Here is a 17,065-nt window from a genome sequence, read left to right as displayed (position 1 = left end):
CTACACAGCCTAGGAGGATCAGTGCTGTCTCTGTAGCAGAAAGAGTTGCTTATGAAAGAGGAGAAGAACCTGGAAATAGTTGTGGCTATAGTGTTCGCTTTGAATCAATGCTTCCCCGGCCACATGCCAGTGTGATGTTCTGCACTGTAGGTGGGTGTTGCTTGTTAAAATGCATAGGCTATGATAGAGTGGTTAATAGAATTTGACAAAAATAAAGAATCTTTTCTCATACTTGTCTTGGACAATATGAAATGGCTGATGCTAGCAACATGTATGTGTGCTTCCTATTGTCCATTCAGAGGTGGTTGAAAACGAAAGCGCTTTGTTGTGTATTGGGACTGGGCTTGTCTGAGTAGTAAATAATTGCCAAACAGATAGCAATTGTAAGTTGTGGGGTGTTTCGTTTCTGCCGTTTCTTATTACTATCCATAATGAATTGAAATCACTGATTTAACAAGGTTTTTATTTAGTTCCTGGGTTGTAAATCATTTTTATCTTACAAGCTTTCCACAGTTCAAAGTGCTAAGAAGAAAAATAAATGAGGAATTGGCAGACTTCAGCATGATTGCTTGCTTATATGATTCAGTTTGGTATTTGGCTAGTTTAACAAACCACGATTAAAATGGATTTCCATGATAAGTTCATAATCAGTAACTGTGTTGCATTACAGTGTCTTCCCTAACCTGTTCTGTAAAGGAATCATCTATCCTAATTAAGCCATTCTCATTAATAAAGACCTGTTTTTAAGGTGTCCTCCTGAGAAAGCTGGAAGCTGGCATTCGTGGAATCAGTCATGTCATAGTGGATGAAATTCATGAGAGAGACATTAATGTGAGTAAGCTTTTAATTTATCCAAGCAGAGTTTATTTGCTCTAAATTATGTAAGTGTTCCTGCTATTGTGCCATATGAAAGCGAACACACTTTCTGTCATCATGTAATTGAATTCTACCCAAGTACTGCACACATTTTTATATTAAAAGTGAGCATTTTTTAAATAGTTGCTTTGCTCACATATAGCTTCTTAGAGTTATCTATAATAAAAGTTACTCCCTTGTAGGAGGAAAAATATAAGTAAAATAACATTGTACATCTAGCCAGTTTAACCCCAGTGTAGAGGTTAAAGTGAAACCAGGCTTTGAAACCAGGACACTGAATTCTAGCCCTGCCTTAAGCATGAAAGCTCTCCGGGTGACTCATTCACTCTCTTTCAGCCCAACCCACCTCACAGGATTTTATTGGGAATAAGAGGCAGGAGTATTATGTTTGCTACTTGGAGTTATATATTAAAAGGTCAAGATAAAAATCTAATACTCTTGAACAAATCTGAAAAATACCATCTATTGCATCCAGTATCAATAATTATTAGAAAAGTACAGTGATCCAGATTCAAAGGGGAAAAGATGACTCAGACATATAGATTCGCTCAAGTTATACATGCTGACTCCTGCTTAAATTGACCACATCTTTTCCTGGAATCATAAGCAGGAGCTGCACAAGCTCCTTTTCTAAAAGAGCTGCCACCAGATATGACTTCAGTGTCCCTGTGTCTTTGAAAACACCTTTTTTTTTTATTTTGAAACAGGAGCATTGCACAATTCTAGTATTTATTATACAATAAATATTTAGAAGTAACAACATAATCTGGGGAGTTTGGATTGCAGTGCACTCATACTTCTAATGTGATGGTTAAAAAATAACCCTTATAGGTTACATCCACAAAGCATTATTACTTAGCCTGCATTATAGGAAAAATATTGTGGCACATGGGTTTGTGATTTGGCATGGCTGCTGACTGCTGTTGTGACTTAGCCATTGTAGTAAGTAAAAGGGGGGAAAACAGCTCAATGCTGATCTGACAGCTGTACTGTCACTAGGTTTGATTAACTGATCTGGCTGCTAGCCAGGGTTGCTGTAGGGAGATTGTGAGACAGGAGTCCAGTCTGACATATAAGTGTTGGATACTAGAGCTCTGTGAGGGACACCAACAGCTCCTCAGTTGCTGGGAGACCCGCTGCTGATATGACCTAACATTAGAGTGAAAGAGAGAGAAGGAGAGGAGAGAAAATGTATGAATATGGAATGACTGGCATAAGAAGTTTAAATGTGTAGAAATTTTTGGGTTCATGATCAGAAAGGGGGAATAAAGGTCCAGGGTGATTTCCCTGGAAGAAGGAAAGCCAAGATCCAGAGGGATTAGAGCTCCGGTCAGGACCCAAGAATAGGAAGGAGGATAGTGGCTTCACCCAAGACCTCAGAGTGGAAGGAGGAGACTGGCTGTCAGTAGAGAAGCTCTGGTCTGTGGGGAAGGACTAGACAGAAAACCCTGAAATAAGTGGTTCTTCCTCCAAGGTAATAGTAGTAAGTGTTTGGCTGAGCAGTTCTTTGATGAGCACATGAGAGTACATTCCAGACCATTCTTTTCAGTCTCTTTCTTGTGAATCCCAGAAACAGGAAAGAAATGGAGAGAATGGGAGAGGAAGCAGAAGAGAAAGCGGGATAGTCTCTGAAATGGAGGCTCAGGAAGAAACTGAACATTGGAAACATATTGGAAATACTTGCTCTAAATAGAGTCATACCATGTTTCTCATAAAATAAAGCTGGGTCTTATTTATTTTTTTTGATCCCCGAAAAAACAGCTAGGCTGTCTTTTCGGGGGTGACTTAATTCCCCCCTTGCATCCTTGCTTAGAGCACCCCGCGGGCAGCCATGCCTTGCCACCAGCCGCTCCTAACGGAACAATTATGGCGGAGTGCAGAGAGCTTCCTACTTCTTCCAAGCACCTTTGTTGCAGACCCGAGAGCTTCGGCTTCCGCCACTGCTGTTTCCTCTGCTGCTGTTGCTTTCCCTTCTGCCCATGCCGCTGCTGCGTTTGAAGCGCTGCCGCCGTGTTTGGAGCTGCCGCTTTCATGTTTGGAGTGCTGCCACTGTTTGGAATGCGTTTGGAGCACCACCGCCCTGTTTGGAGCTGCCACTTCCACATTTGGAGCTGCTGCCATGTTTGGAGTGCCACTGCAGTGCTCCAGATAGTGGCGCTCCAAACGCGGAAGCAGCACCTCCAAATGCGGCAGCGGCACGGGCAGAAGGGAAAGCAATGGCGGCGGAGAAAGCAGCGGCGGCAGGCGCCGAAGGTCTCGGGTCTGCAACAAAGGTGCTTGGCAGGAGTAGGGAGCTCTCCGCGCTCCATCATGATCGCCCGTTAGGAGCGGCTGGTGGCGAGGCATGGCTGCCCGCAGGGCGCTCCTAACGGCAAGTCTTTCCCCCCTTCTTCCCCCCCCCCCCCATTTTGCATGTTTTAAAATAGGCCTAGATTTGGGGGGAGGGGCTTATTTTCATTTTATGCCTAGAAAATATGCTGAGTCTTTCTATGGGGGAGGCGTATTGTTGGAGAAACACAGTAGTATATAGTTAAAAATCGCTTCCACTTGTTTTTTTGTATCACCCTTACAAAACAATACAGCTCTAGTTCAAAAGAGTCTCATCACAGTGTGACAAATACATTGAGATTGCCAGAAAATTGTACAAACCGCTTCGAATTATTTGTGTATATATGCAGAACTGTACTAGGCTATGAAAATAGTTCAGACAGTTGGAAAATACTTCAATTAGTTATATACCACTGAATGGTGATATATAAAGCGAGATGAAGTTGATAACCTTAAATATGATAATTACCTCCATTTTTAAAAATCTAATAAAGGACAGCCTTTTTCTTTTTCTTTTACAGACTGATTTTCTTTTGGTGGTTCTGCGGGATGTTGTTCAAGCCTATCCTGAAATCCGGGTTATTCTCATGTCTGCTACTATTGATACCAGCATGTTCTGTGAATATTTTTTTAATTGCCCTATTATTGAAGTCTTTGGTAGAACCTATCCAGTTCAAGGTAAACACCTGCCTAGTAGAACATTCAAAACAAGTTTTCTATTTCTATTTTTCTTTTGATTGGGGATATTAGAGAAGCTTGAGCTATTTGCATGATTTTGAGCCATTTCCTAATGGCTGATATGGTTATATTTTGAATGCCAAAAATCATGGAGGAATGGAAAATATGATTTGATACTATATAGAGAAAAAACCATTAAAAGCATTTTTCTTGATTCATGAAGGAAAAAATAGGCTTCAAAAATATGTTTATTTTTTGCATGTGACTGTGTTATGAATCTTCAACTTGAAGACTTTGAGGGTTATCTACAGACAATTTTGTTGCTGAGGGGAAAAAGTTGTTGAGAGTACAAAAAAATATTCCAGGGAGAAATGCAAAATATAAATCCAGCAAATAAATATGTTTTTTTTGGAAATCGTAACAGAAACTGGCATTTAGCTGATCAGATGATTTCTACAATAATTTTACTCTTTTACTTATAGAATACTTTTTGGAAGACTGTATTCAAATGACTAAATTTATTCCTCCACCGAAGGATAAGAAAAAGAAAGATAAGGATGAAGAAGGTACTGAAGATGATGATGTAAGTATGTTGTTAAGGATTTTTAGTCCAAATACAATTACAATATTGCTTATAAAAGCTAGAATTATAATGACAAAGCATGCATAGGGATACATATTTTATAATGGCATATGTCTTTGTATAGTACTTTGAGCTTTATTGGGCCTTCTTATGCTAAGCAACATAAAATACATAATGTTTCTGTTTGAAAATAGGACAGTATATTGAACTAATATGGGATTTAGGATGATTGTTTTGAGTCAATCATTGCAGTAGTTTTGATTTGGAGTGCTTATATGTCTTTCTGCTTTTTCAATCTCCCAGTAATGACCTGCATACTAGTACTGTTATTAGTGAGAAGTCTGCCATATGCTTATATATAAAATTTTCTAATAGTAGAGGATATGTATGACTGAGTTGAATGGTAGAATCATTTGCGCGCTCTGAACCTAGTTATTTTCATGCAGACATTTCATCCATCATTTCAATTTTCTTCTAGGCAAACTGCAACCTTATCTGTGGTGATGAATATGGCCTAGAAACAAAAAACCGTATGGCTCAGATGAACGAGAAGGAAACTCCTTTTGAACTCATTGAGGCTTTGTTGAAATATATTGAGACCTTGAATGTCGTAGGAGCAGTCCTTGTCTTCTTGCCTGGCTGGAATCTGATATACACTATGCAGAAATACCTGGAAATGAATCCACACTTCGGTACAAGCAATTTTCAGCTGTATTTTTTTTTTTTTACTTTTTCCCCCCTGAGGTGATCATAAAACTGATAGAGCTTCCTTATGGAGGAGTGAATTTTATGTATTTATTAAATCTATATGCCACCCACCTCACTGTTTAGCAATTCTGGGTTGAAAAGAATATGTAATATTTAAAATAGGAGATATACAAATGAAATAAGCTTGCTTAAAATAATTTCCTACCTCTACTCTTACTGTAGGAACCCAGAGATACCGAGTTCTTCCTCTGCATTCCCAGATACCCCGAGAAGAGCAACGCAAAGTGTTTGATCCAGTGGCCCCTGGAATAACCAAGGTGAACCTCTTGGAATAGGTGTAGCTCAACCATTTCCAGCTTGCAGCTTTTCAGTGGTTGTATAATTTCTATTCCTGGAATTTATATACAGACAGTCCTCAACTTATGATTTCAATTGAGGCCAACACTTCTGTTGTTAAGGGAAACATTTGTTAAATGAGTTTTGCCTCATTTTACGATCTTTCTTGCAGCAGTTATTAAGTGAATCACTGCAGTTGATAAGTTAGGAACACAATTAAGTGAAGCTGGCTTCTCTGTTGACTTTGCTTGTGAGAAGGTCATAAAAGATGATCACATGACCTTGGGACACAGCAGCTTTCATAAATATGAACCAATTGCCAAGCATCTGAATTTTGATTACATGATGATGGGAACGCTGCAAATGTCGTAACTGTGAAAAATTATCATAAGTTACATAAGTAACTGAACAGTCACTAAACAAACTGTTGTAACTCAAGGACTATCTGTACAGCATAGCATTGGGAAGGTATGTTTAGAGAGTACGTTTAGAGAGTTCAGATGTGTGAGTGCATTTGTGAATATAGCCTTGTATTCAAGCATACGGTATTGTTTGTCTCCCTAGGTGATCTTATCAACCAACATTGCAGAGACCAGCATAACCATCAATGATGTGGTCTACGTTATTGATTCTTGCAAGTGAGTTGTCCTGAAGCTGCTTCCTATGCTTGTGTTTGCTATCTGCTTTGCATTTAATTGTAGTCCTCTTGAACCTGCACTTGAGCATTGGTACTGTTGTAGTTCTCTTACAAGAAAACATTATACAGTAATTACTAATTTTTGTTTAAGTTTAGGCTATGCTAAAGGTTCAGACTCACATTTTTTATATCAATTTGGTTCGTCTCCTTTTTGTTCAGGCTTCTCGTTGTATAATTGAACCCCTGTTTCCTTTCCACAAGGAAATAAAAGAAACCACTGAAAATGGGGAAGGAGATCTGTAGTAAAGTAGCAAATGTAGAAGATAGAAGAGTTGGGATTTAGAGGAAATTGTAGCCCTCAGAGCTCTATTACCTTTAAATGAAGATCAAATAGATTAAGTTTAATTTCAGTTTGAAAAGCTCAACTTCTCATGCCTCTGTAAATAGGTCCATTTCCTTGGCTGCAATACAGTCATGAGTGCCATTGCTAACCTCTGGGGAAGAAATGGATGAATGGATAGGGAAGGACTTCCTAGTGTAGCCTTAGAATTCTCTGAATTACCCACATACTAATTGATTTCATCCTTAGGTTTTTTTTTCCAAATCTACCATGGTCATCTAGGTGCTGTCACCTGTTAAGGCTAGTTGGGTTCACAAAATTGTATCTAACATAATTGATCTTGCCATGCACTCCAGAGTATTATCCCATGCATTACAACATTTTTCCAATGTTAAGGAGTTAATTTGGTATTTCTTCCAATCCCACAGACAGAAAGTTAAACTATTCACTGCTCATAACAACATGACCAATTATGCCACTGTGTGGGCCTCAAAAACAAATCTGGAGCAACGGAAAGGACGGGCAGGTCGTGTCCGTCCTGGATTCTGCTTTCACCTTTGCAGCAGAGCACGTTTTGACAGGTAGGCTCATATTCTGCACTTCTAGATATTCTGGGGTCTTTAATTGATGTGAAAAATCAAATTGAAAACCAGATTAGAGAATAGGAATTGTGTGTGTGTGTGTGTGCGCGCGCGCGCGCACACACACACACGTATGCATTCATGGATACTGTGTGAACCAACAACAGATTTCTTACAGCATTAATAACCTACAAGGCACGTTTATATATTTGTTGTATGATATAACAGTAGTTTTTATGAAGAGTTGTGGGATGAGAAGATAAATATAAAAGCAATTTGGAGGTCATTATTAGATTGTAATGAGCTGTAAGAGATCAATATATCCAAAATGTCCACTCTCTTCCAGACTTGAGACTCATATGACCCCTGAAATGTTTCGAACACCACTGCATGAAATTGCTTTGAGCATCAAGCTGCTAAGATTAGGTGGGATTGGACAATTTCTGGCCAAAGCTATAGAGCCGCCCCCTTTGGATGCAGTGATTGAAGCAGAGCATACACTCCGAGGTATCTGTTGAATTGTTTTGTCAATGAAAATATGGTGTATATTTTCATAGCTCCCATTCATTGGTGAAATGAAATCCAGTTTATTTATTTTTTGAATTTATATTGTTGACCATCTAGTTAAGAACCTGGGCAGCCAAGATCTTTGCAAAATCCCAGAACAGATTTAATTCTTCCTTTGTTTAAAATTTTGTTGCCTTTTGTATTCCCAGGTCCTGTAATTTCTAGGTCCCTTTCTGAAGTGGCATTCACACATTCACACAGATCTCTTTCAAAAATCTTTTAAGTTGTGCTTTTCAGTCTGCTTGAGGCTTTGCTATTGCATAGCAGAGGCCTGCCAAAATGGCGGCCCATAGGCGCAACGCCCACCCTGGTCCTGCAAAGGGAAAAAAAAAGTTCTGATACGTCACAATGTCACATGACGCGATCGAGTGTTACCAATTACATAGCACTCTGTTCACAACAAAATTCCTACTACAGGATGGTTTTCTTCTTCCTAACTAATCCTCTCTTAGGGGTTTGATCAACTCTGAATCTTATAATTACCAAAATTGTTATCCATTGAACAACACAATTTTTTCTTTATCTGAATCACTTGACACTGCTTGTATTGGTCTACACAGTAAACTTGAGTTGAAAAGAGAGAAAGAGTTGAATCACTTGAAAGTATAGATTTGAAAACCACTCATTCATGCTGTTTTATGTCCATTTCAGAGTAGCAAAACTAAAAGTCTAATCTACTAGGTTACTATTGACCTCACCCCTTTCCTAAGAGGTCTGTAGGGGGCATGCATAAGCGCACCAATGTGCCTACTGTTCCTGTCCTATTGTTTCTTTTTCTTATATGTACCCATTTCATGTATTCGTAACTATGTTTATACTTACACCTGTTATCTTATAATCGCTTGACAAAATAAATAAATAAATTATAACTTCAGTCAGAGATCCACATTGGAACACAGATAATATGCAAAAAAAATTTCAACAGTAATCGGCCCTCCTTCCCTTTTGAAAAATTAATGAGCAGGACTGCAGCAAATATATCAGCTCTTCATTTCATTTCCATCTTCATGATTTAAATAATTCACCAATTGCAATAATGGGGGAAAAAAATCAGTTGAAAATTCTATTAGATTTTACTTTTGCTTTTATTTCAGAGCTTGATGCCCTGGATACCAATGATGAACTGACCCCCCTTGGGAGAATTTTAGCAAGGCTCCCCATTGAACCTCGACTGGGCAAAATGATGATAATGGGGTGTATATTTTAGTAAGTGATAATAACTTCAAAAGTAACTGGAGAGAAAAGGAGGGGGCTCAGGACGAAGAGAATTATTTTTTTGATAAAGTCATGTTTACCCAGGAACAGTAAAGTGAATTCCACCAGCAGTCTGATACGTCACAATATGTCACATGACGTAATCGAGTGTTATCGATTACATAGCACTCTGTTCACAAAAAAGGCCATTCATTTCTTCTGCTCGACGCTGCCATTTGTTATATTGCAGTGTAGCTCAGCTACTGTGCTTTTTCTTTCAGTGTTGGTGATGCTGTATGTACTATCTCTGCTGCCACCTGCTTCCCTGAGCCATTCATTAGTGAGGGTAAAAGGCTGGGTTATGTCCATAGGAATTTTGCTGGAAACCGGTTCTCTGATCATGTGGCCCTGCTCTCAGTCTTCCAAGCCTGGGATAATGCAAGGTAATTTGAGTTAGGGCAATACACAAGACACTTTATATAAAAAAAAACTCAGCATGTTACACTGAAATGGAGTGGTTTGGCTGACTTTTACCCATTTTCCTTGCAGGATGGGTGGAGAAAATGCTGAAAGTCGTTTCTGTGAGTTTAAGAGACTCAATATGGCAACACTCAGAATGACCTGGGAAGCCAAAGTACAGCTGAAAGAAATTCTGGTTAACTCTGGATTCCCAGAAGGTAAAAATAAAAGAAAAACTTGGTATGAATATAAGGGAAGTCCCTGTTTATGGACCATTAGTTTTGCAACCATTCAAAGATACGAAAAAATAACTTTATGGCCCATTCAGGATCTTTGCAGTGTCCCTCCATTACGTGATCAACATTACAATCAGTATGCATTGTCCTGTGTCTGTGCCTTGGGTTTTTTTCTTTTTTCCCTCACTTGCAGAGTAGAAAGTATGGAGTGTGATTTCTGGAGAATAAACTGATTGCTCTTCTACACATCAAAAGCAGTGCAATCATGCCAGCAACTGAGGATTAGGAGCCAGAGGCACACTACAGAAATATGTTACTTTCTCTCCAATCTTTCCACTCTGCAAGGGTGGTAGGGAGGAAAAAATAGGGCAAGCAATTTCTGTAAGACAGTCTTCTTTGCCTAATCCTTCCACAAATGTCCTTTCCCCCACCCCACCCCCATCACTTGGCAAAGAGATTAGAGAGGAAGGAATTGCAAGAGAATAAGTTGTTTACTATTCTATACATCAAAAGCAATGCAATTAAGTCAGCAGTAAGGGTCAGGCAAAAGAGAGATTGCTACTTTTTTCCTCCTCCTCTCCCCTTGCAGAGCAGAAAGATCAGAGAGGAAGAGATTTCAAGAGTATCAAATGTTTGTATAGCATGCCCATGTCTTCCAGTTAATGATCACTTAGTTTAGCAGTGGAATTGCTGGAATACGTGTAGCTCTTTGTGATAGCACTTTTGTATATTCTGAACCTGATAAGACTAAGCTGTATTTTTTATTACACATAAGTTGATCATTCTTCATATTTAAGGTTTTTGGATGTGGAGGCTATAGAAAGTGTTTGTGTGTCTGTATCTGTGTGTGTATCCCCCCCATAAGCATACAGATACATAGATAGTAAATAGTTTTATAACTTGTTCAAAGTCTTATGATTTCTCTGCAGAAATAATTTCTATCGTTTGCTTTCCTGTTACTTTTAATCTCATTTTGAAATAATTTACATAAACACAATCTGGATTGTGAGAAGAATATGAGAAGAATTTATGTTCAATACATACCTTAACTATTATGCAAAGTATATTTGAAGTTTTTTGTCACTGAGGAGAAAATAAACTTTCCACGGTGTACATTGTGTTAAAATAATAACTAATCTTTAATTTATTCATTGCAAACAAACTATTAAATAGAGTACATATGTGCTTTGAGTTCATGCATTCCTGAATAACAGGCATGGCTTGAAAAGTTTCAAACATTGAAATAATATTCAATTTATATTAGTTTTATGCATTGTTGGTAGGATGTTGAGAAAAGCCCATTTTTGTCTCTTTCTAGAGAGTTTAATGACTCAGGTGTTCAACAACACTGGACCAGATAACAACCTGGATGTTGTGATTTCTCTGCTGGCTTTTGGCCTGTATCCCAATGTCTGCTTTCACAAAGAAAAGAGGAAGATTCTCACTACCGAAGGACGTAATGCTCTCATTCATAAATCCTCTGTTAACTGCCCATTCAGCAGCCAGGATATGAAGTATCCTTCTCCTTTCTTTGTTTTTGGAGAAAAGGTAAAAAAAAATGGGGGAGGGAGCCCTTGGACTGCCAAATGTCTATTTGACTATTGGAACATTAGGTTACATGCCACTCATAAATCATTTTGTATGCAGAACAGCTGGTTTTGACTGATCAGTGCCTAGCCTAAATATGCAGGCATTAGACTTTGTGTGGAACAAAATGGACCTCTTTTTTATGGACTAGGCAGGGAAGGAAGGAGAAAAAAATATCAGGGGAAGAGGGAAAGGTGCAGGGAGAAGGAAGGGACACTGCTCCAAAAATAGGATTGGAAGAATATGCTCCATTGGAAATTGTTAACCAGAGAGGGAGAGATATATAACAGGTTTGCCCCACCTGGATTTTGTTTCATTCAGAACCGAGAACAAGAAGTCAGCATTTACATTTTGTCAAACTGGCTGTTTTGAAATGCATTAGCAGAACCTCTGGAACATGCTGGTTTGCTACAGATTTCAAAACAATTTATTTTTCTCAAATCATTCACACTCTTGGTGATATTCATTTGTTTTCCTAATAAAATGTTTCCATCTGCATGTGGGGATTTCCTGTTTATAATTAGCGTAGTGGTAAAACTCAAAAAATTAGAATATTATGCAAAAGTTCATTTATTTCAGGAATGCAACTTAAAAGGTGAAACTAATATATGAGATAGACTCATTATATGCAAAGCAAGATAGTTCAAGCTGTGATGTGTCATAATTGAGATGATTATGGCTTACAGCTCATGAAAACCCCAAATCCACAATCTCAGAAAATTAGAATATTGTGAAAAGGTTCAATATTCTAGGCTCAAAGTGTCCCACTCTAATCAGCTAATTAAGTCATAACACCCGCAAAGGGTTCCTGAGCCTTTAAATGGTCTCTCAGTCTGGTTCAGTAGGAAGCACAATCATGGGAAAGACTGCTGACCTGACAGTTGTGCAGAAAACCATCATTGACACCCTCCATGAGGAGGGAAAGCCTCAAAAGGTAATCGCACAAAAGAAGTTGGATGTTCCCAAAGTGCTGTATCAAAGCACATTAATAGAAAGTTATGTGAAAGGGAAAAGGGTGGAAGAAAAAGGTGCACAAGCAGCAGGGATGACCGCAGCCTGGAGAGGATTGTCAGGAAAAGGCCATTCAAAAGTGTTGGGGACTTTCCCAAGGAGTAGACTGAGGCTGGAGTCAGTGCATCAAGAGCCACCACACACAGACGGATCCTGGACATGGGCTTCAAATGTTGTATTCCTTTTGTCAAGCCACTCCTGAACAACAAACAATGTCAGAAGCGTCTTACCTGGGCTGAAGAAAAACAGAACTGGTCTGTTGGTCAATGGTCCAAAGTCCTCCTTTTCTGATGAGAGCAACTTTTGCATCTCATTTGGAAACCAAGGACCCAGAGTCTGGAGGAAGAATGGAGAGGCACACACTGCAAGATGCTTGAAGTCTAGTGTGAACCCCATAGAGAATCTATGGGGCATTGCCAAGAGAAAGATGAGAGACATGAGACCGAACAGAAGATCTGAAGGCCGCTATTGAAGCATCCTGGTCTTCCATAACACCTCAGCAGTGCCACAGGCTGATAGCTTCCATGCCACACCGCATTGAGGTAGTAATTGCTGCAAAAGGGGCCCAAACCAAGTACTGATATGCATGCTTATACCTTTCAGAGGTCCGATATTGTTCTATGTACAATCCTTGTTTTATTGATTGCATGTAATATTCTAATTTTCTGAGATTGTGGATTTGGGGTTTTCATGAGCTGTAAGCCATCATCATCACAATTATGACAAATCACAGCTTGAACTATCTTGCTTTGCATGTAATGAGTCTATCTCATATATTAGTTTCACCTTTTAAATTGCATTACTGAAATAAATGAACGTTTGCACGATATTCTAATTTTTCGAGTTTCACCTGTATAAAACCTAATTTTCTATCAGTTTGATCAGCACATATTTTTATTAATAATTATTTTTTAATAATTCCAAATTTGTGAAATGGACTTTATTGACTTGTGCTTTATGGACTTTGAAGAAATTGGGATCTTGTTTCCTGCTTATGTATTTGTTTAATATTTCAATTACTCTCCTCCATAGTTACTCTGGGTGATCTACAGATTAAACATTCAAAGAAAACAAAATTTATCAAGGAAAAAAAAGACAGTGACTAAAACCTTGAAAGTAAAATAGAAACCATCCAAAGAAGCTTGGGCCTCCCTTCTAGCCCAGTGTTTGGGAGAACAACCAGATCTTAAATAGATTATGGAAAGTCAGAAGAGTGGGAACAGTACAGTTCTCCCATTCAGATATTAAGCAGATTCAAGCCAACTTCACTTTTTAAAGATCTGTGAAGGTCATGTGACTGCCATCATCTGCTGGGACAGCACATTCAAATAAGTTAAAGCATCACATTGATGGTGGACTTAAAAGTACTTGAGGACATCCAGTGTGTGGGAGTCCAATACTTCTGAGCAGTTGGGTAAATAATAGAAAACTGTTATATTTTGTATTATACAATAGATTATGTATACATTTTTCTGCAGATCCGGACACGGGCTATCTCGGCCAAAGCAATGACCTTAGTGAGCCCTTTACAGCTGCTTCTCTTTGGCTCAAAGAAAGTGGTATCTGATGGAGAGATTATTACACTAGATGACTGGTATGACGTTACATAATAAAGGTGTTATGAGTGGGCAAGGTGGGGATTGCAAAACTTAATAGTTGGTTTCATAACTTAAAAGAAATTCATAAGGAAAAATGAACTCAGAATTTTCTTGTTTTAAGTAGGATAATACCTTATTTAGTAGTTCTTGTTAAATACATGTACTTTTTATTGCTTGAAAAAGAGATACACTACTATGCTCTGGTTTCTTTTCCTTTCTTCATTGCAATTGAAACTACTGTTTATGCAGGGTAGTGCGGTTTTTGGTATAAGACATCCAAGTTCTCTTGTGATGTATCTTTTAGGATTCTCTTTATAGAAGTCTAAGATACTTAGTAGATAGGAAAAGTAATTTTCATTTGCTAAATTGCTTTCTTTGCTTTAGGATCAAACTGAGGATGCCACACAATGCAGCTGCCTGTATTATTTCTTTGCGTGCAGCAATGGAAGCTCTTGTAGTAGAAGTAACAAAAAATCCAGAAATTATCAGTGAGTTAGACCATGTGAACAAACAGATGCTGAACGTAATTTCTGAAATCTCCAAACCCTTGGCTGCTGGGATTAACCTTGCAGCAGGTGGCAATATGAGGTTAGTTTCGAGCTGTTATCTTAGAATCATAATGGAATGCTTATCTTTTAATAATGTTCTCCTGAGGTTTGAAAGAAGTCTCCTTTAATTTTACAATATATATTTTACAATATATATTTTACAAGTACATTGTGATCCTGCAACTGAACACATTTTATAGTGAGTGTAAAATTGAAATAGACAGATACATAATGATTAAACATGGGATCCACAGGAATCCATATTAGCTTTGACAAAGAAGTGTAACAAAAAGGGTTTAAAATAAGTTGGCAGCAGTCTTTAGTTTCTTTTTTCTTTATTGTGAATTTTAAAATAGGGTGATTATGGGACACTATTCAGGTACACATGGATAAAATATCTTTTTTAAAATACAAGTAGTATAAGGAATTTTTGACAGTTAAAATGATCAAAATGATGTCTTGAAGACACAGGCAGTTTTCTCACACTTCTAATTATTTAGGTAAAGTAAGTGTTTCTTGGTAATATACATACACAATGGTATATTTGGAGGATTGCACTTATTCATCTTTCTAGACAACCACAAAGAATTTTAATTTTTACTCCTAGGTTTGGCGACGGACCTCGTCCACCTAAAATGGCTCGATATGACAGTGGAGGTGGCTACAGAGGAAGAAGTGGAACTGGCCACAGGGGGGGCTACCAAGGTGGATATGGAGGCGGATATCGTGGTGGATATAATTCTTATCGTGGTGCTTCTGGGGGAAGAGGATATTCAGGGGGTGGAGGTGGATTTCGAGGTAGTGGTTTTCAAGGTTCAGGAGGAGGATACCAAACTGGAAGAAACAGAGGTGGTGGATTTCGAGGAGGGTGGAGTGGTTACTGACAAGATACTAGTGAAGGTGTGTTGCACATTGAATCTAAAGCTGAAAAGGAGCGTAAAGAAGTTTAGTCCTTCCTGGATTCCATGGTAAGCACCTGATCTCTGGAAAATAAGTTTAGGGTCAAGGTGTTGCCAATAGCCTGTTCTACTCTAAAGCATCATTTTGGCTACATTCAAAACATAGGCATCCTTAAATGTTAGTAATTCCAGAATAAAAGTATGCATGAACTTGTTTTATTCCATACATTTCTTTATTTGTTATACAGATCTCTTTCTGATTTAGGAGTTCATCATACTTTGGAATATTAATTTCAAATTATATTTATATGCAGTATTCACATTACTTTAATTTTGTATGTTTATTTTGGTCCAAATGAAGTTGTTAATTTTTAATGGATTAGTCATAGATATAGGCTTGAATTTTTGTTTGTTAGTTGTATCATCAAAAACTGAATTGATTGATGCCTTTGGTACTAGGATTTCCAGCTTAAAGTTCTTTATCTGTTCAAATGTTTGTCACATACAGCAACTTCTAAAATAAAAATAATACAAATCCAAAAATGTCATAAAATATAGATGTCATTTTTTGAATACCTTCCATGTAGTTAAACTGCCAACTCAGTATATACGGTGGAACCTTGGGTCACAACCATAATCCGTTCCAGGATTTGGTGGTGAACAGAAGTGAGACTGACTACGCATGTGCCTACAATTCTGCGCATGTGCGGAAGGGGAAATTGCTGTGGGTGTATTTGATCGCCATCCAAGGATCTGTTCACAACCAGAAATAACAATTTCCCCAAATTTTTGATCGCCACCCAATTTGGTCACAAACAGAAGCGTTTGTGACCTGAGGTTCCACTGTAATTATGTATCCTTTTCTAACTGGAGAGTTTAGCGTCAGCTACGGACATTCTTTGGCTTAGGACCATTTGTTCAGCAACTGAAGTTACAATACTGAATGAAGGGCGGGTATGACAGCCCTTGGAGTTCCTGGCATCCCAGTACCCCCATGGTCATGGGATTGCAGTCTGGATGCTTGGCGACCTGTTTGCATTTATAATAACTACTGCCAAGTGCTTTATGACCCTTTGATTGCCATTGATCACCTCCCATGCTGGTTTCCTCAGAAAGTCAACAGGGTAAGTGGCCGGGAAGATCACAAGTCACTGGGATGTGGCCCCCACACCTGCACACCCTCCTCTTGCCCCGCTGCGCTTGTACTGACCGTTTGTACACCCTTTCAGACCCAAGCAGCACCTCTTGCAGAGTCTTCTAGTTTCTAACTTGATGCCTTAACCACTACATCCAAATAGGCACGACTAAAACACTTTGTAAGGTTTTGGAGTATACTACTACTGTTCAGCCGTAGCATTTAGATTTATATACCACTTCACGCTGCTTTACAGCCCTCTCCAAGTGGTTTACAGAGTCAGCCTATTGCCCCCAACAATCTGGGTCCTCGTTTAACCGACCTCGGAAGGATGGAAGGGTGAGTCAATCTTGAGCCTGATGAGATTTGAACTGCCAAACTGCAAACTGCCAGCAATCGGCAGAAGTAGCCTGAAGACCCTTAGTTTAGTTACATTCTTGCCTAATTCCAGTCATTTAATGGTTAATTTGCAAGCACTGTAATGATTGTATTTACTGGCTATTCCCAAAAGAATAGAAAAAAAGTGGGTCCCAATTGATTAGAAACTTGCTGATACTATACCCATTACTAAATAGAATGATAGGACATGATGTGAAAATTGTCATGGAATCAGTCCTATCTGATTGAAAAAGTCCTTAGACAGGTTATCCAAACTTTCCAATAGCCAGCGTGAGAAGCCTCAAGAATAGTAGTACTGCTTTAAATCAGTCTGTGGCTATGTGGACCAACAAAAATTGCTGAATGTCTTTGAAGTGTTTTCCAGG

The 17,065-nt window shown here is 38.6% G+C and overlaps 1 protein-coding gene across 3 annotated transcripts in view; it reads left to right on the top strand.

The window, feature by feature from the left end:
* DHX9 (DExH-box helicase 9) overlaps positions 1-15,709 on the top strand; it is a 33,404-nt gene extending 17,695 nt beyond the window's left edge. For all 3 annotated transcript variants that reach the window (XM_026703274.2, XM_087930440.1, XM_026703275.2), the window contains 16 exons: positions 9-150; positions 749-831; positions 3,726-3,882; positions 4,365-4,465; positions 4,944-5,157; positions 5,396-5,490; positions 6,074-6,147; positions 6,915-7,067; positions 7,414-7,574; positions 8,729-8,840; positions 9,110-9,271; positions 9,378-9,505; positions 10,842-11,071; positions 13,600-13,715; positions 14,104-14,307; positions 14,875-15,709. In XM_026703274.2, the coding sequence (XP_026559059.1) occupies positions 9-150; positions 749-831; positions 3,726-3,882; positions 4,365-4,465; positions 4,944-5,157; positions 5,396-5,490; positions 6,074-6,147; positions 6,915-7,067; positions 7,414-7,574; positions 8,729-8,840; positions 9,110-9,271; positions 9,378-9,505; positions 10,842-11,071; positions 13,600-13,715; positions 14,104-14,307; positions 14,875-15,151 (2,409 nt within the window). In that variant the 3' untranslated portion in view covers positions 15,152-15,709. The remainder of the gene's footprint in view (positions 1-8; positions 151-748; positions 832-3,725; positions 3,883-4,364; positions 4,466-4,943; positions 5,158-5,395; positions 5,491-6,073; positions 6,148-6,914; positions 7,068-7,413; positions 7,575-8,728; positions 8,841-9,109; positions 9,272-9,377; positions 9,506-10,841; positions 11,072-13,599; positions 13,716-14,103; positions 14,308-14,874) is intronic.
* The last annotated feature ends 1,356 nt before the right edge of the window (positions 15,710-17,065 follow it).

Source organism: Pseudonaja textilis, chromosome 3, assembly GCF_049901715.1.
Source record: "Pseudonaja textilis isolate UNSWEBS1 chromosome 3, rPseTex1.2, whole genome shotgun sequence".
NCBI classification, from domain to species: Eukaryota; Metazoa; Chordata; class Lepidosauria; order Squamata; family Elapidae; genus Pseudonaja; species Pseudonaja textilis.
The sequence above is the reverse complement of the archived record's forward strand: the minus strand, read 5'-3'. Positions and strand labels throughout refer to the sequence as shown.